The 22,111-nt window shown below is 38.5% G+C and overlaps 1 protein-coding gene across 6 annotated transcripts in view; it reads right to left on the reverse strand.

Annotated features, from left to right (window-relative positions):
* SMARCA2 (SWI/SNF related, matrix associated, actin dependent regulator of chromatin, subfamily a, member 2) overlaps nucleotides 1–22,111 on the reverse strand; it is a 181,176-nt gene that overhangs the window by 139,435 nt on the left and 19,630 nt on the right. For all 6 annotated transcript variants that reach the window (XM_067569072.1, XM_067569071.1, XM_067569073.1 and 3 more), the window contains exons 4-6: nucleotides 12,139–12,468; nucleotides 10,559–10,666; nucleotides 8,400–8,649 (exon numbers count right to left, since the gene is read on the reverse strand). In XM_067569072.1, coding sequence (XP_067425173.1) covers nucleotides 8,400–8,649; nucleotides 10,559–10,666; nucleotides 12,139–12,468 — 688 coding nt within the window. The remainder of the gene's footprint in view (nucleotides 1–8,399; nucleotides 8,650–10,558; nucleotides 10,667–12,138; nucleotides 12,469–22,111) is intronic.

The raw sequence follows: 22,111 nt of genomic DNA on the forward strand, positions 1-22,111 counted from the left end.
CACAGAGTTCACTGATCATTAATCTTGCACTTTCATTTCTGTGGTATGATAAACCAAACGTGGTAGTCTGCCCTATGACAGGAAGGCAGTGGTCTCCATTTGGAAGACCTGAAAACAAATCATCTGTAGGACTACTGGGGCTATCGGGATATATAAGAGCAATGAGGAACTGTCTCATGAGAATTCTTTACCCCAAAATACCTGCTTCTAAATGAAATGGACTAGAATCGTACAAATGCAGACTGAGGGCATGTAACATTAAAGTGGTCCTGGCAAAAGCACCCTGTGCAAAGCACTACTGCAGGTGCATTCCTTACTAAAGTTACCAGTTAGTGCAGTGATGGTAGAAAAGCTGGGTGCTGTAAAGAAAAAGTAGGGATCATATTGCACATGGATATATTTGGGTCAACCCCTCAGAAGGGGCTGGAGTACATTAGAATTTCCCAGATACAGTAATGATCATACTCAAAGATGAGTTTAAAATTGATATTTTTGTGCTCAATAACTGTATTTTAGTTATTGCACTGCTCCTCATACTATTTTGTCTCAACATCAATAGGATACAGTAGGTAGTCTGATAAAGATATATAAGATTTGAAACTTCCTGAAACAACAAAAAGGATGTAATACTGCATAACTGCAGGAGACTCATTTAGTGTCTCCAAGAGTACAGAAAATTGAAGCAGAATTATGTCAGTCAGGTTTTTCATACAGACTGAACAGTAAATCAAGAGGTGTTATTGTTCTGGCAAGAAAGAGTTCCATTAAAGGCAAGAGATATTTGTTCAGGTCCAGAGGAGAAGTTTATGATTCCTATAGAAGAGTTATTTGTTCAGAAAGTAACACTGGTAGATTTTGTTCCTTCAAGTAGCTGTATGACACTACAAAATCCACATTTTGTACAACTCTATCTCTAACTGGACTTAGTAACTGAGAGAGAATTTTAGTGCAGTTACAGGTGCAAAACAACTTGACAAGTCTAGTTGTTTCCCTACCTCCTGCCCTTATAAACAATTGACTACTGCACATCCATACAGAACAGCAGCTGATAAATGCATAAAGAAACTTAGAGCTTGCCTACACTTAAAATACTGCAACAGTGCAGCTGCCTACCTCCTGCCCTTATAAACAATTGACTACTGCACATCCATACAGAACAGCAGCTGATAAATGCATAAAGAAACTTAGAGCTTGCCTACACTTAAAATACTGCAACAGTGCAGCTGCACCACTGTAGCGCATCAGTGAAGATGCTACTTACGGTGACGGAAGGGGTTCTCCTGTTGCTGTAGGTACTCCATCTCCTCAAAAGGTGGTAGCTAGGTCAACAGGAGAATTCTCCTATCAACCCAGTGCTGTCTACTTCAGGGGTTAGGTCAGTTTAACTGCATTGCCCAGGAGTGTGAATTTTTCACACCCCAAGCGACATAGTTATACGGACTTAATTTCCTAGAGTAGACCAGGCTTATAGTTCTAAGATGTTCACAGGTGTTTTTCCACATACTGATGAGTCTAGAGATCATAAGTATGATTTTTCTCAGTCCCAAAATAACTGGAATGTTTCTGCTGAAGAAATCAGCTACTGACCAGTAAAGCCAAATCCTACTCTCTTTGAAGTCAAAAGGGTGTTTGCTATCTGTGCAGTGACACCTCTCCAAGCTACTGTTTTGACCTACAGACTCAGTAAGGTATCTGAACAGTGTTGTTTGCAGCCAGGAGGGCTAAGGGCTTAATCCTATGCTCATTGAAGTCAATGGAAAAACTTCTACTGACTTTGATGCTGCAGGATCAGGCCCCAGATGCGTAACTTTCAGTTTAAAACAAAGGTTTAAAATGGGAGAAACCAATAGGGACACCAGACATGCACCAGCTCAGTCAGACCTCTGAATGCATCTTCAATTTACTGAAAAATAAATACTAATCCACTAAATCTTTGAGTATTTTGGACTACAGCCCTACTTTCTGACAAGTGAGCTGCAGAAGTGGATCCATCCAGAACACTTAGGTGGAAAAAGACAATTGCTCAAAAAATGGTTTGAACGGTTTTCGGTGGATGTCTCCAAGGCACCTTCTCTGGAAGGGTTATAGTAACCCATGTCTCAAGTGGGACACGGGAATACCTTATTGGATCAGACAAGTGGTCCATCTAGTCCAATACCAGTTCCAAAAGTGGCCAGGATCAGATGCTTCAGAGAGAGTTTATATCCCTTATATATATTATATAAATTTTTTTAAATCATCCTAGCTAATATAACTGTGGATGTTTTCATTATCCATACCATCTTCATCTTCCTGAATCCCACTAAGTTCTTGGCTTCATTTATATTTTGTGGCAATGAATTCCACAGGTTGGGGATTTCTTGGTGGCTTTTTTGTTTGTCTGTCTGTTTTCTGGGGTGGTGTTTGGTTTTATTTTAAACACTATACATAATTTATTTCCTTTTATTATTTTAAATCTGTTCCTTTTAGCAGCACTGACCATCCCTTATTCTTGCATTACATGAGAGGGTGAACAGAAAAAACTGATTTATCTTCACTATATATCTCTAATTATCTTATATAACTGTATCTGATTGGCAGGGTTTCTCTGTTGACTCACCCTCTGTACAGGTTGTAGGAACCTATAGTGAGATACTGATTGATTCAAACCAATTCATTCTGACAGGTATGGCTAGTTAGCTCCACTCTAGATACAAAGGAGGTGGGAGTGGTTTTTTGGATATTTACTGGTCACATTCTTTGCTGTTCTCTGGGCCGATCCTATTTGGATATGTCCTGTATATTTACATAGGTTGAGCGGAACTGAACAGACTGAACTCATTCCAGGTAAGATGTGCCATTATATAAATTAATGGCATTATAATATTTTCATCATCATTTTCTAGCCCATTCTTTACACATTCTAATATTGTCTGCTTAATGTGCTGAAGTTTAAGAGAGTTTCACTGAGCTGTTCACAATGATACCCAGGTCCTCTCCCAACATGTGGCAGTAGTAAACAGAAAAGAAAAGTGGTATTTATTTGTAAGCTAAAAGAGAGAGACATTTCACAGTAGGAAAACACTATCAAAATTCAGGTACTTTCTGTAAACTACTTTCAAATAATTGAAATGTCTCTCTAATTTTTCAACAAAGCTAAAATAGAGAGTATGCATTTCACATAGAATAAAAACAGCATGTAAAATTAAGAAAAGAACAGATTGGCGGTTTTATTTCAGATATTGCTGGTAATTATTTTTCCATGTATAGTAATGTTATCTTTTAAAGAATGTTATGACACCCAGTTTTCACTTAAAGTAAACGCATCAAATACAAACTTTATTGGACCATTCCCATCTTGTAATCTTTCAAGCTGATAAAATCATGTTGGACTATTCCTCTCTTCAGGGAAAAATGCTAAAGGCTATTAAGTCATTCAGTCATAATAGAGGGCCAAGAGGAAAAGTTTTCTAGCTGCCTTTTTCAAGTGCTTGAGGGATTTACTAACCTAATTTAAAGGATACATTTAATTTATCTCTGCAGTTCAGCATTTTATCTTCATCCATGCAGAACATGGCTATTGCATTACAAACGGAAGACAGAGCTATCTCCTTGCAAAGTAGATGATACTCACCTCTCCCTCACCAATTGGGGGGTAACTGCAGAAAGCATGCCAGAACACTGCAGGCTGTATGAAATGGGTGCCAGGCGGCAAGCAATGAAGCTTTATAAAAGGATGACCCTTTTCAGATAATAAAAGGAATCAATTTGACGTAATTCGCAGTGACCATAAATTAAAGATGCTGGAAAGTGCAATTTTTTTTTAATTAATATGGGGGGAGGGAGAGAAGGGGAGAACCATTCCACCTAGTGGAATAATATTAAATTACACTACACATTATTAGTTTTAGGACATACTCATTAAGATTAAAGCAGCACTTTATTTCCAAGAAAATATTAAACTGGATTTTAGAAAAGCATGGCATGAATTTACCCCTTTGGCCATATTTCAAGTAGCACAGCAAATTTAACAGTTCAACACATAGTAGTAATTTAAACTTTTCCTAGAGATGGATATTTTAAATAACTAAATTTCTTTGAATCTACTATTAGTCACATAGGGATTAACAACAAGTAGGAGTATAATTTCATCTCAGAGAAACATGCTGCAATAGCTGCTAGGCACAACGAAGTGAATTCAATGGCAACATCAACTCTAAATTTTCTTGCTTTTTGTTGATTTAAGCCAAAGCCTTTTAATGTCAAAATGTGGAGCTTTTTTGGGGGGGGGAGCGAGGAAATCTATTAAAAGTAGAAACTCTCCCATTGACATGTCATCATTTTCAAGACTTCTTCAGCCTCAACAATATGTTAATGGATCTATTACTGTTCCTCCATCTGTAATGGTCCATTTAACAAATGGCTAATGGAGAAGAACACGATGCTCCACCTTTAAGTGCCTACTTTGATGACCTGTCAAATCAACTGTATAGCTTCCTACTTGAAAGGAAATACAAGACAGAGGAATTCCAGCCACTGTACAGATTAGATGCCTGAATTCAATGTAACAACAAATATTAAAGGAATGTTTCTTGTTTGTAACCTCCATTAAAAAAAAACTATGTTAACTCTTAATTGCCCTATTACGCATTCAAATCAAGAAAGAGATGTGCGCAGAAGCATATATCCTATCCTATGCAACTTTGGAGGTCTCCAAGAGCACTCAGTCAACTTCTCACAAGGTGCACATGGGCTGAGGTGCACTGCCCTTGAGATCACTTTTCATTAGGCAGTTACACTAGCCTTGTATGCATGTGCAATGTGGTATTTCTTAGCTTAAACGAACTTCACAACCTAAGTAAGGGGAGCCCATAGCTAAGGCTACTGCACGTACACAATAGGTGATTTTCAAAGCCAACTTGGTTAAAAAAAAGGCACATTTTCACTGAAATATTCAGATACTTTTCTACAATGAGGGCTATATACCAAATGTTAAGTTTTGGTACCTGATGTCTGGAGTGTAGAACCATTAAATAAGAGGCAACAATCTGTTTAAGATGAGGAAAGTATTTTTACTACAACAAATGGCTGAACTGGTTTTGCTCAAAATTTCACAAAAAGTTTAAGCTTCAGGCACAGATCAAACCAAATACCATTTCACAGGGATATCAGCAACTACAATGGGTTCTGAGAATGGGAATGTTTATAACTATAGTTGTCATGTCCTGCTCTCATTGTGCAAAAAGGCATGTCCACTTTATCTAACTATATCATATAAAGCTGGACCTAATACTATCCACATCATAAAAGCTCTTAAGCTGCCATTAAGATGTCCAGCTTTAATTTGATTTTATGTATTTATTTATATTTAAATAATAAAATGGCCTACTGCAAGCTCTAGGCACCCTGATATTTAACTAATTTAAAAAATTTTATTAAAGATAATGTTTAAAAAAAAAAGATCAGGTACAGAGTTTAAGAAAGAGTTTCCACTACAACAAAAGCAAACCCTCAGCAGCATTCAACAAAAAAAACAACTCAGCCAGCCTGCCACCTATAAATAAAAAAAGTTCCTTTCCAACCTCTCCTCATTCTGGGCAGCATACCCTGAGCCCTCTCCAAAAACCTATAAAATATGTCTTTTATATATTGCCCCGAAGATCATCGAAGTGAGGGTATTTCAAACCAAGTAGCCTTACAATGGATAAGATGCAGCTAGAATGAGAAACTACACAGTTGTTCAAGGTTCCTTACACACACTTCTGCCCCTTGCACCAGGGCTAGTCAGTTGTATTCTTGCGCTCAGAGTTTAAGAACTATGTGGAGCTAGAACCACCAGCCACCCCAAAGGCAGTGAATGAGGGAGAATGCAGGGTCACACCCTCCTCTTCCTAATTTGCATGAGCCAGTGTTGTTGGCTAGCTGTGGAGAATGTATGTCACACCCTTCACGCCTTCTCATTCACACTGGGGAGTTCAGAAGGCACAATGCCTCTCTGAGGTTCTCTGATGTCCTGCTAGGGTTGTGTGACTACGCAGCGCCTTCCACACAGGCCACAGTCTCAAAGGCATGGTTTGAACCCGAAAAACACTATACATTAGACTCTAGGTAGACAGTATGTTAATGCACTGCTAGAGTTCCTCATTCAAATCCTGGATTAATCCAGAAAAAAGAATAGCTATGTGTTCTCCTGTAGGTCCCCATTTGTGTACATCCCTAAACGATATAACCTGGCACAAATGAAAATTTCTGCTCCCGGAAGAAGCAGGGCTGGAAGAGAAGAAGCAGTTACAGATCAAGACTATGGGGCACCATCACCGATATATGAAAGTGTGTGTGGCACTGGCCCATATGATGCCTGACTCACATCAGAGCTATATCCTCTTCCATAAGAACAAAAGTTAAATCATAGTAAGCTTTGTATATCATATATGTTTTCTGAAAAAGCTTATACACTACACAATGAAACAGGTAAGGCCCTTCCAAGTTAAGGTAAAAACTATGCTAGTGACAAGGTGACTAGACATTCAATCCAGCAAAGCACATAAATATGCACTTAATTTAAGTAAAAGCTTGACTGTTTTGCTGGATCAGGGCCTGAATAAGGTTTCAAAAGCAGTACAGTGTGCGCCTTTAGGGCCTGTCCTTAAATCATTAGTAAGATACCTTTTGCTTAGCATCATTACAAGTGTGAAATGTTACGCAAAGTACTACAGATACTAAGTAGATCTTTGAGCAGCATCATAACTATTAGTTCAAAGGGCAGTCCTGTCTTGCAAGCTTGTATACAGCACACTGAAGTACTTCTAAACATCCTTCATGGCAGTTAAGATGCAATGATGCAGTATCATGTCAGGCATTGTCCTCTGCTTGTAATCCCAATGAGACCTTCCCCATCTCTACATTACTACATTCTAGTAATCCCAATGAGACCTTCCCCATCTCTGCACTACTTTCTATCAAAACTGGGCTATCTGATCATTCATTGTTTCCCTCAGAAGACAAAGGCTGGAACAAAGCAAATCTTGGAACTGAATCCCCAAAGAAGAGTTACAACACCCTGAATAAAATTAAGTTATCTATACAGTCATGGTCTATCCTAAGCAGAATATTAAGAGTCCAAATCATTTTATTGTGGACCCCTCACCCACTCACCAGCCTCCCTCCCTAGCATATTGCTGCTAAAAACTTCATATTCTATAAAAGTTCTTCTCAATCATCCTCCTTCAGATATCCATAAAGCTTGAGCATGTTCCTGAAACAAATGTCATTAGATCCTTTTTTCCGTGAAATGAGCTTGTCTTTTGCTTCTATTTCCCTAGGCCTTTACCTTTTCAGTAACTGGAACATAGGCACTGACATTCCAGATTGGATAAATGGAACATCTAGTCTGTAGCCGGTCACTGACAGTGACCAATATGAAAGATTTAAGAAGGTGAAAAATCACTTCCCAGAGGGGAAGCTTTTTCTTTCTTAACCCTGGGTAGGTCCTGAAGACACCTGCCTATCATGCTGACCAATACTGTCATATTGTTTCCTTGTACTCCCCTGTACATCAGTCTGCCTCCACCAAATATCTCATCTTAGATTGTAAGCTCTTGGGGCAGGGCACAACTCGTATTATGTATTTGTATAGCACAACAGAGTCCTGGTCCATGACTGGGGCTCATAGGTTCTACAGTAACACAAATAATTAATAAATATTAATTAAGTATGAAGGCTGATATGCTGAGTACTCAGCACTTTTTAGACGACACTTTTATTTAGGAGTCTAAATATGGACATATGGACTTCATTTTTGGTATTCTTTTTTTTAAATCTTTGCTTTGGGCTTACTTGCTTGCTTGCACCTTTTACTTCCTGTTAGATCAGCCAAAGCCAACCCGCATGTCACTGGATAAGCCTGCTTTTCATTTGGCTATTTGTTCTTTGACTACCATCTGGGCCCTCTTAATTTTCATTTTACATTTCATCTGTCATAACTGGTTCCTTTCTATTGGAATCACTTGGGCTGGATGCCCACTTACTGAAAGATGTATTTGAATCCTTGGCACTTAAGGATCTTCCTCCTCTGCCCCTGGATTTCAGCTCTTTTTCTTTGTTTATAATTCTGAATACTTTTTGTGATCAATATGCTTTGCTAAAATAGCCTCCATGATGATTCTAAGGATTTTAGTTTCATAACCTCAGTCCTTTTGGTCCTGATCCAGCAAAGCACTTGAGCACATGTTCAACTTTAAAGTAAACTTTAATCACCCTTTAGAGTTTAATATCCCCATATTAATTTTCAATATGGCCCCACTCAAGAGAATTATTTTAATTATGATCATTATGAGCTACAATTGCAAAAGAGACCAGCTAGTGTCCACAAATATAACACCGAAGTATGTCTGGTTTAAGTCGCTTGCATTCCTGTTTACCTGTATTCACGCTCCTGGAGTATTTCAACAGGATCCAATCCTTGTGGTTTCTGGATAGGGCTGATGCGGTTCTGTTTTTGCTGCAGCTGGACAATAGGTGAAGGCTGTCCAGGTGTCGGCTGTGGTACAGAAGGACCAGGCATGGCTGCAGAAGGCTGAGCAGCAGGAGGGGCAGGTGAAGGCCTTCCACTAGGGGGCGGTACAGCAAGCTTTTGTGGTGTACTGGCAACATTCAAATCTGGGCCTTGGCCTGCAAAACAAGTAGTGCGGTCATGTGAAAAATGGAGCAGCTTTATTTTTAAGACAAAAACCTGCAGCTAGGCATCTGAGACAAACTTTCAAAGTTAACAAAAATACACACTTAGAGAGGTTTCAATTCCCATAGAAGAAGAATATACTGTGGTGGACATTGCAGAAAGTAATCCAAAATAGTAATTGCAACTGCCAATTTATTAGGGCTGTATTTTTCATTTAGGTTTTAAAAAGAAAAATGTAGAGTTTGTATCAGCAAGAGATTTCTAGCACTGGTTAGATCTAGGCACAGGACCAAATTCTGCTCCCTTTTGTGGGCACTGTATCCAAGTCAAATATGAAAAGGCACCCAGGAGCAGAATTTGGCCGGCAGCATAAGCAAGCTTCTTTCCACAGTTCAGCAGGAAAAGTAGCAGTATTCATTTTATTTAAATTTCCCCTTTTATATACTTTAAAATATGTCAATATACTTGTAAAATTACATTTTTTTAAAAAACACACACAACCCCAGATTAAGATAGTAACGTAAGCAAATAAGTATTTCAATTATTGGGTGCTTGAGTTTTCTTCTAAACTATAGCGTTCATCATCATTACGGCAGTCCTGAGATTTCAGGATTTTAAAACACTAGGTTTTCCCGAATTTCAGGATCTCAAGATTCATACAGAAAATCTTCTTAATGCCACCATAAAACCTAAACAGGCCAGCTCAGACTTCAAAAAGACAAAACAAAGCACCAATCAAAATCCACGACAAATATAGTAGAGACAGGCACATCTCCCCCTCCAAAAAGAGCTATGGAAAAGATAAAATATTAATCTGTTCATGGTTCAAGGAAAGACCAATTTTAAAAGAAACAGAAGGATTATTAGCATCTTCCATCTAATACCTCTGTTCACCAACCAAAGTTTCACAGTAGAAACATGTCAGATAGGGAGCCCGATAGATGTATTCTTGATTTAACTACTACTAAAAATAACATTTTTCTCATGCTCATCATCCTACCCCCAAAGGTGTATGGTAACAGTTTGTTGAAATACTCAAAGAATGTAATGATACAACTGATAAGACAGTGGTATTTCGTCTCTTTTTTTTTTTTACAGAGAACAATAAGTGTCATCTGACGACATTTCTTTTTAGGATAGTGAACCATCATTTAGTCACCATCTCCCCCAAGATTTCATTCTATTTAAGCACTGACACAAAATAAGGCCCTTTTTTAGTAAGAGAAATCTGTAGCATGTCAGCGTCTGCATTAAAATTAACTTAATCTTTGAGCAAAAATGTTCCAAACAAAGGAGCATTTACTATTAAACTAATATTCTTAATTCATCCCATCATCTTGCTTTTTTACTCCTTTTTAAGTATGAGTGGGGGGGGGGAAACAGTTTTTAAATGTATTCCCAGATGATCAGATTATAAAGCAGATTATGTAAGAGAACAATGTAGCATTGTTCTCTAATCCTTGAAGACTTTAAAACTTAGTTTATTTTTTTTAAAAGCAAGCCTAATTTTACTCACTGTGTGAACATTTTTGTTTACAGTAGCTAGAAAATTGTCAGAACAGCTTGCTGTAATTAAGCATGTACAGAATTTAACTATCTATTTATTAAGTTTTATGCTTTGTCCCTCAAGCAGCTTTATTATTTCATTCTAACTGTAGAGAGGGGCTTCATGTTCAGGCTGCTTATCAGCAGCCATAATTTCATCTGCCCAAGTCATTCACGGACTGATAATTTGTAGGACACTCCTTGATATTTAAGTGCGAGGCAAAGTAAAGGTTACACTATTTCTTCTTTATGTCTTTTTATCTGCCCACTTCCTTTCCTGTCCCAACTCCACATGCCCTGCCTACACAGTTTAACCTTAACTGTGTAGTACAAAATTACTGTTCTAGTCTCCTCTACCTTCTGTCCAAGGTTTAGGGGTCATGGCAGCTGCATGTCCAGGCACTCCTGAAGCAGGTCCTGGCCCAGTTGGGGGCCCAGTAATTGAATGCATCCCAATGACTGCAACTAGACAGAGGAAAGAAACTTATTAAAATACACAGCATTTCCATGCATTCAGAAATCATTCTACTTTCTGGCACACAAGTCTATCTATGCAAATACAATTTAGGGCATTAAACATAGATGTAAGTGGATTCTGCTGTATGAAAAATAAATGTAATGAAGTGCATTTAAATTAAGTCTACTAAAAAGAAGACTGGATTACAAAACCATATGCGTTGAAATAAAGTGACCTGCAGCATTATTGAAATTATTGTAAACAAGAAAAATAGGATCATTTTAACCCCCCCAACTTTTAACTAAAGAAAAAGCAATTTGGGATCAATTTTACTTGACTAGCACGGAAGGCAAACAAGAACGTATTTCATCAACAGATAGTTCATGGAAAACTTTAACTCTTTAAAAAATTTCGATACTTTGAAATTTGTTCTTGCTGCTTATTCCCTGCCTGAAATTATAATCCTCTGTTTGGTAGATACTATGGTCACCACCAGAGGATTACTTCTTCAGGTGGGTAATAAACAGCAGGAGGAGATTAACTCTTAAAAACAAAGATTAAGTTCTCAAAGCCCCTGAAAACAAGAGAGAGAGACAAAAGAAATACATAAATGATCTTACTTTTCTATAAGGCATCATTAAGTCTTATGGGCTTCTAAACCCAAAAAGTGATGTACAGCTAAAAATACATACAGGTTATTTCCTTATGGATACTACTATTATGACCAAATCCGCATAAACTTGGATGGATAAACTTTTTTTTCAGGGGATTGTGGGATGGGTGGAGTTGAGGAACATCACCACACCTTTTTTCTGTATGTGAATTACATGCAAAATAAAAAAAAACCACACCCCAAACTGGAGGAGTTTTAAGTAAAGAATTATTCAGAAAATGCAGAGGGCTTTTGTGCAATAGGTGTTTAAAGATTCAATTTAAGAAACAAAAAGCATGTTTCTGTCTAAAAAGTATTTACCTACTATGTTGCTTGTAACATCTAAGATCACTATGACAGAAAAAAGAAAAAAAATGTTCATATTTTTAGTTTACTTTGTGCATTTGGCAGCACTCTGCATATAGCCAGTTTCACTGTTTCCCTTATATAGTCAGTTTCTCCAGTTTTTTGTTAATCAGTTTTTATGTACAGCAATAAGGCTGGAATAAAAGCATTTAAAAGAGACTAGTAAAATGTGCTGTTTTTTTAAACACCACAAAAATGGTAGCAGGTACTCAGGGCAGCTGATATACATTAAAATACCTTTGTCTCAATTGTTTTAAATTAACTGTATTTCAAGTTTACAGTGTGTGTTTTTAATACAGTGGTTTTATGCCATTCTTAGTCCAGCTCCTTTTTCATACTACGGCCAGACTCTGGCCCTCACGTGCCTACACACACCACCACTGATGTTGGATAGTTTTCCATTGGTATAACTGATGACAGAATATGAACTACGGCTTATAGTAAATGACCACATTTACTTACCAGGTGATCTGCTGTAGTTAGCAGGAGCCTGTTGCTGTTGAATCCCTGGCAACGTCCTCTTCCCTTGAACAGCAAGTTGCAGGTTTTCAGGTAACGGCTGGCCTCTAGCTAACATTTTGTAAGCTAGAATCTGAGCCCGGAGCTGGTGGAGCTGGACAGGGCTGAAAGGTGAAGGACCTCTGTTGGGTTGGCTCATAACCTGCGGGTCTCCTGGTATCATGGGTCCTGGCTGACTTGGTGGCATGTGGGGTGGAGTTGGACCCCCTCCAGACATTGGACTGGACACATGTTCTGGTGCTCCCAAAGGAGATGGGTGAGGAGACATATAACCTAGAACAGTTAGGACGATCACAAATTTACTTTCCCAGTTTAAGTCTTATGAGCCACAGAACTTCTGTTACCTTTATAAATACCCAAATCATACACATTTACTCATTAGTTATTATAGCGGGAATATTTTTTGTGAAGACAGAAATGTAATCTGGAGTTCCTTAGGATAGCTATAAGGCCACCAGAACTATTCTTGCACCATATACCATAGTTCTCTTTAAAATAATAACCCCCACATTTTTTAGGTAAGGCATCTAAAACCAAACTATCCACCTTAAACGCACTGCCTCCAAACAGCATGAGAACTCCAACCACCACGACAGAGCACTGGCTCACTAAAGAGGTGGGGGAAATTTTCATCAGATTTTTGATTATACAGTTTATGAAGATTGCTCAATGTTTGTTTATTTTGAGGTATACACGTGTCCCCTGAAAAGGAGCACCTGTCCATTGCTCTGCTAGGCATTCCTCAACAATATCTTTAAAATACAGCTATAAAAAAAGACAGCTCATAAGTCATCCTGCAGAAATTATATACAATTGCTCCAGTTTATGCTTTTCAAAACAATACTCAGTATCCTTCCTATCTGGATATTGTCAGAGCCATTTTTGAACAAAACTCTTGGAGGTGTTGGAACTCTCTGAAAGATCTGATACAAAAAGCACAGGGCAGGGTGGGGCAGAACTTGTGTGTCCTATTCCCACATCTGCCTTAGCTGACTTTAGCAATGTGAATTTTGACTGCACTGTACAAATATTATTTATTTACATCTCAGATCACGCATTGCAAAGTGGAAAAATATCACTAAGCCCCAGTTTTCCCATGGGTAAGACAATGGGTAGCAGAGTTTGTTTGATTTCATGGGAGTGAAGCACCTACCCTGTTCACACACTTTTGAAAATCCCACTAAACTCCTATCTGCATCTTTGGGCACCTAAAAACTTTTGAAACTCTGGCCCATGGTTACCAAAAACAATTTGCCAATTCTCTAACTTTCATGTAACAGGTTGCCTTGCCTAGGGGCTGGAATGCTTGAGGCTAAACCAGCCCAGATTACAAAATGCCACCTGAGACGAGTCAGGTGATTCCAGTATAAAAAGCAGCGGGAAGCTGCACTGAGGTGAGACTGTCAGAAGTAAGAAACCTGGCAGGGAGTTGGGGAAGCTCAGGCCAGGAGGCTGGTAGAAGAAGTAGATGTGAGGAACAAGTCTGGCTTCTGCAGAGCCATAGCAGGTAAAACCTGTGAGTGGGAGTTAAAGAAGGGAAGATGAGCTGGGTGTTTGTTTTGGACTGGAGTTCTATTTTTAACACTCTGTTGCCAGTCTGAGAACAGGTGAAGAGTGAATCAAAGGATTTGAGCTTAGAAGGTCACTAGAGAGTGAATTCTTAAAGGGACCTGGATGAAAGGGAAACAGAAGTGGGATGACCCCAAAATCAACCTTCACCAGGAGGGAGTGTTCATGTGGCAGAAAGTAGCCATATTGTGACACTTCCTTTGTTTAATTAATTGGTTACTTGTAAATGCAGAACAAGCTTTGATAGACTTTTTTTTTTCTCATGTGTCAGTACGTTTACGGTAGCTTTAACCAAAACAACTTTAAAATGTTGGTATTGTATGTTTAATTGAATTCTAGTTTCCATCCAAATGCAGCTTCAAACAAATACTGAATGGAAGGAGGAAGCTTCATTTGTCATTTAATTTTTTTAAAATGTAAAAACTAAGACCCTGAATAAATGCATATTAAGCTATTTAATTGTCTAAATAACTACATATGGCTGTAGTGTATTTTTGCTGCTTAGCAAAAACAAGTAACAAATTTAATGTGGAAGCTATATTTGGTTGCAAATCAACCTCTTCTAATGGTTATAGCAACCAGTGAGTGACAATTTTTTTAGGAAAATAACGAAAGCACAAATGTGTAAAACAAGAGGTTTTTTTTGCTTTTTTTTTTTAAATCAGTAATTTCCTGCTTGCTTATTAAATTGCCAATTTAAATTAATGAACTTTACCTGTATCAGATTAACATACATAGTAATACAAATAAATGTAATAGACCAGAAAGACAGACTTTGAGGAAAGGCTGGATGAACTGAATACATATTTTATCTAGATTAGAAGTAAAAGAAAGATACAACAGACATCAGCAGGTATGTGAAAGGTGCCAAACCAAAAGAAGGAATTTAGTATGGTCTGAGGCTATGTCTACATTGAGTTCTTAAAAGTTTCCCATTGTCATTCTAACATCTGTGCAATTCCACTAGCTGTAGCAACAGTGGAAACACTAGTATACACTGGCCTATGCATTACCACCACTGTCATCCAGATAACATGGTGGTGAAAATGCTTCTGGAACACTGACACTAGTCCTCCCACTCTGGCTAGCACTGATGGAACTGCATCAGTACTACAGCAATGGTAGACTTTTATATTTAAAAAAAAAAAAAAGCTTGCTGTAGATAGGGTTGTTCTAGGAATAATGTGATTAAATTCAACAAAGAGTTAACTTAGGATGAATAACACTTCACCCACCACTGAAATGCAGCCACAGGTGTTTCACAGTGCACAGCAATAGTACCTAACAGCTTAGAATATGCGGTGCAGAATGCCTTAACCAACTAAAACTAGAAGGAGACTTTTTGGTCAGCAACATATAAATTTTCCCAACTGCATGTGGCCAGGATACTGATGCTAACACTGGTTCTTGTGAAATTGCTGAAGGACAGAGGTGGAAGTCCCGGGTAAATGAGTCATTTAAAACTAGGACTGGAGAAATATACTGTAGGGGATAATCTTGCAGATGGATAATGTAACCTAATAGCTCTTTTCTTATCTCTACAGGCCATAAAAGGGTCACAAAAGAAAACTTAGCTAATTTAAGAACAGGAGAGCTGGTAAATATCAATATTCTCTGGGTGAACTGTGAATGTTTACCTAAATTTCAGTAGCTTTAGAACAACAGCATGCTCTGTGTCGTGACTAAAAATGTAGAGATTAAGTCACAGCACCTTAAAAACCCTTTAGCACTTGTGACTCAGGTGGCCCTGTGCTGGCAGCATACCGGAGCTCCACAGTTACAAATCTATTCCCAGGAACTTCCCTAGACATACCCAGACAGGCATTTACCCTGTGATCACCATCTTCACAGTATGTCACTGAAGGGGGCCAAGTCTGGTCTTTGCCAAAAACTAAGGACTTGCTGGTTGTCACTGCTATTGAACTATGTACAGAAAATATTTTAAAAGGTAGGCACCATAAAATATTGTTTACAAAGTTGCTGGAGGTGGTTCTCAAGGCAAACTCAATCAAGAGTGGGAACAACTATTGTCTTTCAACCCATCGTGTGAACTTGAGCCTTTATAAAGCACAAAAGAGCCCAAGACAAAGACTTAGAATTGGGGAACAATCAGGGCAAAGTGAAGTTAATGAAACGTCTTAGTTATGAAAGACACAAATTGGCATCCATTATGGAGGTGATACTCTGTCAGCATGTGTCATAAAAAGCAGATCCCCGCTCTCTTGATTGCACAAGCACTGCATGGAGTGACCACTGGTTGAGAAATTTCCTTTCCTGTCTAATAGGGTCTTGTTAATAATTATATGCTTTAGACTGCATTTTGTATTATCTGTAACCATGTTTCCAATCCTTATACTACTTCTATTTTCATCTTAAACTCTGCCAAAAAACATCTATTTGGCTTTACAATAAACATGACTAAGTGCTGTGTGCTATAGAGAGTGTTGAACTGAGGTGGAGCTTGTGAACTGGGGGCACTGCTTCCATGGAAGCAGCAAATCTGTGTACAGTGTGGGTGTTCAGAATATGAGGGACTGGGCACTCAAGTGTAACAAAGTGGGGTGTACAGACAGGTAGAACCTATGCCCCAGGACCAGAGCAGAACTCAAGGGGCTAACTAGCTCTATAAACTTAGCCACAGGTTATCTTTGTTCTGACCCAAGAACTAATTTATCAAGCCAGGGGCTGGGGTGTGCAAATTGCTAACCTACACAGGGAAAGCATGAGGCTTACAGAGCCTGGAATGGGGCACTTATGTTGCCAGCAGCTGGCAGTTTTGGGCAAGTTCCTCCCAATAGGCACAGACAAGGCTCCCTTGTGCTATGAGCAGACAGTAGTGATTCACCCTGTACCCTTTGGGTAATGCTTTTGAGTTATTTAATCAGCTGTGAGCAGGGCACTTGACAAAAATATTCTCTTCAATTGGCCTAGCTTTCACTGACACTGACATGATTTTGTTTGTGTTCAAACTCCAGGACATGCAGTTTGTGTTTCAGTCCATTCTTAGCCTTCTGACTTCTCTTCTACCAAAAAACCCACAATTATTTGAGTCCTCTGGTTGTCTTCAGGGTTTCCCCTGACTCCTCAGGGGAAAGGGGTGGAGAGGAGGTGGGATTAGGATGACAATTTTGATTCTGTATATAGCTCTGTTTAGCAGGCTAACAATCTGCAGCAAAATCCAGTACATCTAACACCAATATTAATACTGTCTGCTTACATTAATATACTGTGCTGAATGTTGTTGCTAATGCAGTCTAAATTCAGTTAAATGTAGCTCTTTATATAATTTCATTTAACATGAAGCAAGAGAAATGCATTTTCCCATTTATATTAAATAGAACAAAACAAAGCTACTGAGATTAAACAGGAGCCTCACGTAAGCACACTAAATTCAAACCTCCAACAGCACATTAGTTATTTGAAATACTAAGGAAACAAACTTAACTTTTGATAGTAGGAAAGGAAGGGGGAACGGTAGGGGGGGGGAGAGAGCAACTCAAGAGTCCTTCTCCACCCCACCCCACTCCGGCACCAATTAATGTCAGATTTTTGTAAAATCATCCTATCGCAATATGACTGTGTTAAAAAATATGACAGTCCGTCTCAGTTAGTGAGAGATTCTTTCTGCATGATGAGCATTCCACTAAATGTAAGGAAAAACAATCTAAATAATGAAGCATAACTTATTTTTGTAATTATCTTTAGCTTTAAAAAAAAAACCCAAAAAAACAGAAGAGCAAAATGCCTTTGTGACAGTAGGTAGGCATTTATCAGCAGGATGACAAAGTGGTTGCAGATTTAGCTTTTCAGAATGATTTTTGATTTGCTCATCAAAAATAAGAAGGGGGGGGGGGGGACTGGTTTTTTTTGTTTCCCATTTGCAAGAAATGTTACGCCCATGATACTGCACCTAACTGCCTTGAAAATAATCCTTGCTGGCCAATAAATTCTCCAAACTTCATTTCAAGACTGTACATGTATGTATGTATGTAAAAGCCACAGTTGCATGTGCAATCGACCTGTTATGTTTCTAACAATCTTCCTGCATGTTGCATATACCTAATTTGCTTGCACAATTCTGCCAATTGCATACCATACTTCAGTGCAGAATTGTATATCCACTTTTGAAATTCAGATCTTCTCCCCGTCCCTCAGTCATATTTTTCTGCAAGGCTTTTCAACTAACAAAATGCATATTTTTTAAAAAACAAAACAAAACTATTACATGATGTTTGGACACTTAGACTAGTTTAATTTGAAAAAAATGGCCTGTGTTTGATTTGATAGTAAACTCCTTGGGGTAAGGACACATCCTATGTGTTTGTCATTGTTGGCACTCAACAAATACAGTAATTGTTGGAGAAGGAGAACATTGGATAGGATCTATTTATTTTCCACTTTCAAAAACTTAAACATATGGTATATGCCTGTGTCTGAACACATTCTCTTCCACTCCCAGTTTGTGGTTATAGTTTTTAGGGCCAGAAGAGACCACTTTAATAATTTTAATTGGACCTCATGCATAGCACAGACCAAAAACCCCATCCTATAATTTCTCCAATCCCGTGACTTTTGTTTGAGCTACAGAATATCTTTGAGTCACATCCAAGACTTAATTTAAAGACTAAGTAATGGAGAATCCATCACATCCCTGCACTAGGTCTTCCAATGGTTAAATACTCTCACTGTTTTGTTTTGTTTTTTTAATTGTGCCTTATTTATAGTTAGGCTTGGAAGAATTAGATTTATCAGTAAATGTCAGTAAACTTTGACCTCACTATATACACAAACTAATATTTCTACTTTTGACAGAAATTTACAGATAAGCAAAGAAATACTATTTGACAACTTAATTTTTGATTTAAGAGTATTTACTTCGTATATTTTACTTGTGACATTGACACATTGTATCTTAATGGTGACAAAGCTTTTATATTTTTAGAATCATATTTGTCACTAAATAACTGAGCCCCCATAACTTTCCACAACTGTATATAAAAAAAAGACTGAAAAGCTTGCAAAAAACACTGATATGTCAATTATTTTAAAAATTGAATTCTGCCAATCCTATTTACAGCCAGAATTTGTCTAGTTTTAGCTTTCAAGCACTGAATCTCATTATGTCTTTTCCTGCTAAATTAAAGAGCCATAGACTATAAGAAATCTCTTCCCAGGTAGGTACTAGTAGACTATGATCAAGTCACTTCTCATGGATAATAATGTAGTGTAAGTATTTTCCAAGTATAAAGGCATATTTCTCAGCCTTGAGGTCATTCTTTTAGAACTTTTCTGAACCCTTTCCAATTTCTCAATCCTTTTTGAAGTGCTGACTTCAGAACTAAATGCAGTATTCCAGTAACGGTCACATCAATGTTGTATACAAAGGTATACCATCTCCTTACTCTTCCTTTATATTTCCTGCTTATACAGCCAAGGATTTTTTTTGCCCTCTATTTAGCTACAGCATCATATTAAGATGTCACTTTCAACTGGGTGCCTACCATCACCAATTCCTTTTCAGTATCACTTTGTTCCTAGATACAGCCCCCCTCCATCCTGTGTCCCCTACAATGACCTGCTTTGTCCCTAGATCTAGAGAACCAAATACAAGGTCACATGTTGTTGCTCAAATAAGCTCACCTCACCAAGCAATTCAGATAGGCCTGTAACAGTAACCTGTCCCCATCATTATTTACCACTCCACCATTTTCATGTCATGTAAATTTTACTAGCAATAATATTTTCTTCCAGATCATGATGAAGATAGTGAACAGCACCGGGCTGAGAAGAGATCGCTGGGGTACTCCACTTGAAACAACCCATTAGAGGATAATTACCCATAAGAATGACCATACTGGGTCAGACCAATGCTCCATCTAACTCAGTATCCTGTCTTTTGACAGTCGCCAATAACAGGTACTTCAGAGGGAATGAACAGAACAGGCAATCATTGAATGATGCATCCCATCATCCACACCCAGCTTCTTGCAATCAGGGGCTTGGGACACCCAGAGCATGGGGTTGCATTTACAATTAATTTTTATGAGCTAGCTATTAGCCAGCTTTTATATTTATTTTGTATTCGGTTTTTTTTGTTTTTGTTTTTAAACCTGTTGTGTGGAACTAATCCAAACTTCTGATTTAATCAAAAAACATCATTTCTTTGACATCTATTTTCCATAAAACCATGTTGACTGGCATTAATTATGCTACCAACCTTAAATGTTTTACTGACTATGACCCATATCAGTCTTTCCATGGTTTTGCCCAGGATCAGCATCCGGCTAACCTGCCTATAGTTACCTGGGTTCATTTTGTTTACCCTCTTTTAAACATCAGCATGACATTAAGCTTTTTTCCAGTCCTTTAGAACTTCCCCAGCCTTCCCAGACTTGTTAGAAATCATAAATGGTTCAGACAGCTTCTCTGCCAATTTTCAATGCAAGTTAACCTGTCAGGCAGTTCTATGCATACCTAAAATGCCCAGTAACTTCAATAGGCATTTTGAGTAAAACAACGCAGCACCAGGTCACGGGATGTATGGAGGGAATGGCCTGTAGTATTTCAGGAACCAGAGCTAGGAAATGATGAAGGAAAGGGGACACACTTACTACAGAACACATAAAATATCTTCCAATGAAAGTACCGTGACAGTGGGCAATCTTCATATCACTTTAACCACTGTAAACCTTCAATGATGCGGATTCCACAACAAACACTTAGACATGTGTTAACAGTAAGCACAAGTAGTCCTGACTTCAGTGTTACTTGTGCTTACAGTTAAACACATGCCTAAGTGGTTTTTCAGGATTGGGTCTCTAGCTAGGAGCGTACCAAATTAATTCTAATTTCACCAGCTACTTGCAACAAAACTTCTGGATAAAATGTTATTAGCTAATACATATATTCTTACTACCTACTTGAGTTCAAAACCTGCAGTGAAATGGTCAATCAAAAAGAGATCTTTCCCTCCCGCCCCAAATATTAGGTTCCCAAAATTTTACTGTGTCACCCAGTTGGAATCCTTCCCCAACATGTAGATGAGGCACTTTCTACCACCACAATCCTCTTTTATGGATGGGAAGAGAGAAGACATACAATCAAAGACAGTCAACATTCATAGGAAACAGATTTAAAGAGGGTTTCTGAAATATTAAGATGGAGTCAACATCTGAAACTGCCTGGACTAGAAGTTCAGGATCCTGTTTCCCCTGTAACAGCTGTGACATACACCAAAAAGAGCAGAGGATTCAATCCAACTTAGTTGCTAGTAATGCTGTCATCTGTTGCAGGGCAAGCACAGTCCTGAACTTGGGTCCTAACAAATGGATGAAAGGAGAAAATCACTTTCAGCTATTAGAGGTAAAATATTTGTTTATGTATGTTATGTTTATATAAGCAGCTTTTATCTTAAAAGCAACTCTTCTGTTCCTTTTTAAGGGGCAAACCTCTTTAGAAGCCAGCCAAGTCACTGCATACAATCTTGGGGAAAATTCTGTTCTCAGATGTGCATGCTTGGGTTCCACTGACATCCGTGGAAACAGTGTGCATCTGAGGCAGAATCTGGCTCTTAGAAGGCCCATTCTATTATGCTTTATGGTTGTTACTCACTCAAGGATAAAAGTGGGAGACAAGTGTTGTCTAGTGGACAGGGCATTGGACTAGTATGCAAGAGTACTATTCTCAACTCACCCAGAGTCACACAACAAGTCCTCGGCGAAGTCACTTAAATAATTTGTTTGTCTTGTCTACTTAATCTGTAAGCACTTCAGCACAGGAACCCTCTCGTACTAGTCAATGTACAAACGTAAAATGGGACCCCAATCCTGATCCTGAGGTGTTATTGTAATACAAGTAGTTGTATGACACAATATTAAGCAGCTAAGATCCTAACAGGTGTTGCCAACCAAATGACTGCACATATCTGTTTATATAATACATTCCCATTTAACATGTAAGTAGGGTCTCCATTCTCTGCTACAAGTTGATGGGGATGGAGAAGGAGTTGGAAAGGCTGAGGGAAACCACCACAAAAGCCTCTTAAAATCTGAGTAATACCAGGCCAAACTCTGACAAAAGGCAAAATGCCCATCCTCCCCTCCCCCCGTCCCCCCAAACAACTTCCTGAGCATTGCACACACAAAAAATCGATAGGGTGCGCACCCACTTTTGGATAAAGTACAGTTCATGGAGCACTTTAGGACCACTGCCAGCTTAGATAGGAGAGGTGGGTGTACAAAACACACTGACCACATCTTCTGACTTTGGGTCTTTCTCCCCAGCACAACTCCTGATGCAGTGCTTCTGAAAGTCTTGAGTGAAGCTGACTTCCATCCAGCATGCCTGT

The sequence above is a fragment of the Emydura macquarii genome, unplaced genomic scaffold, assembly GCF_026122565.2.
Source record: "Emydura macquarii macquarii isolate MOO-44397 ecotype Brisbane River unplaced genomic scaffold, CSIRO-AGI_Emac_v2 contig_2897, whole genome shotgun sequence".
Taxonomy (NCBI): domain Eukaryota; kingdom Metazoa; phylum Chordata; order Testudines; family Chelidae; genus Emydura; species Emydura macquarii.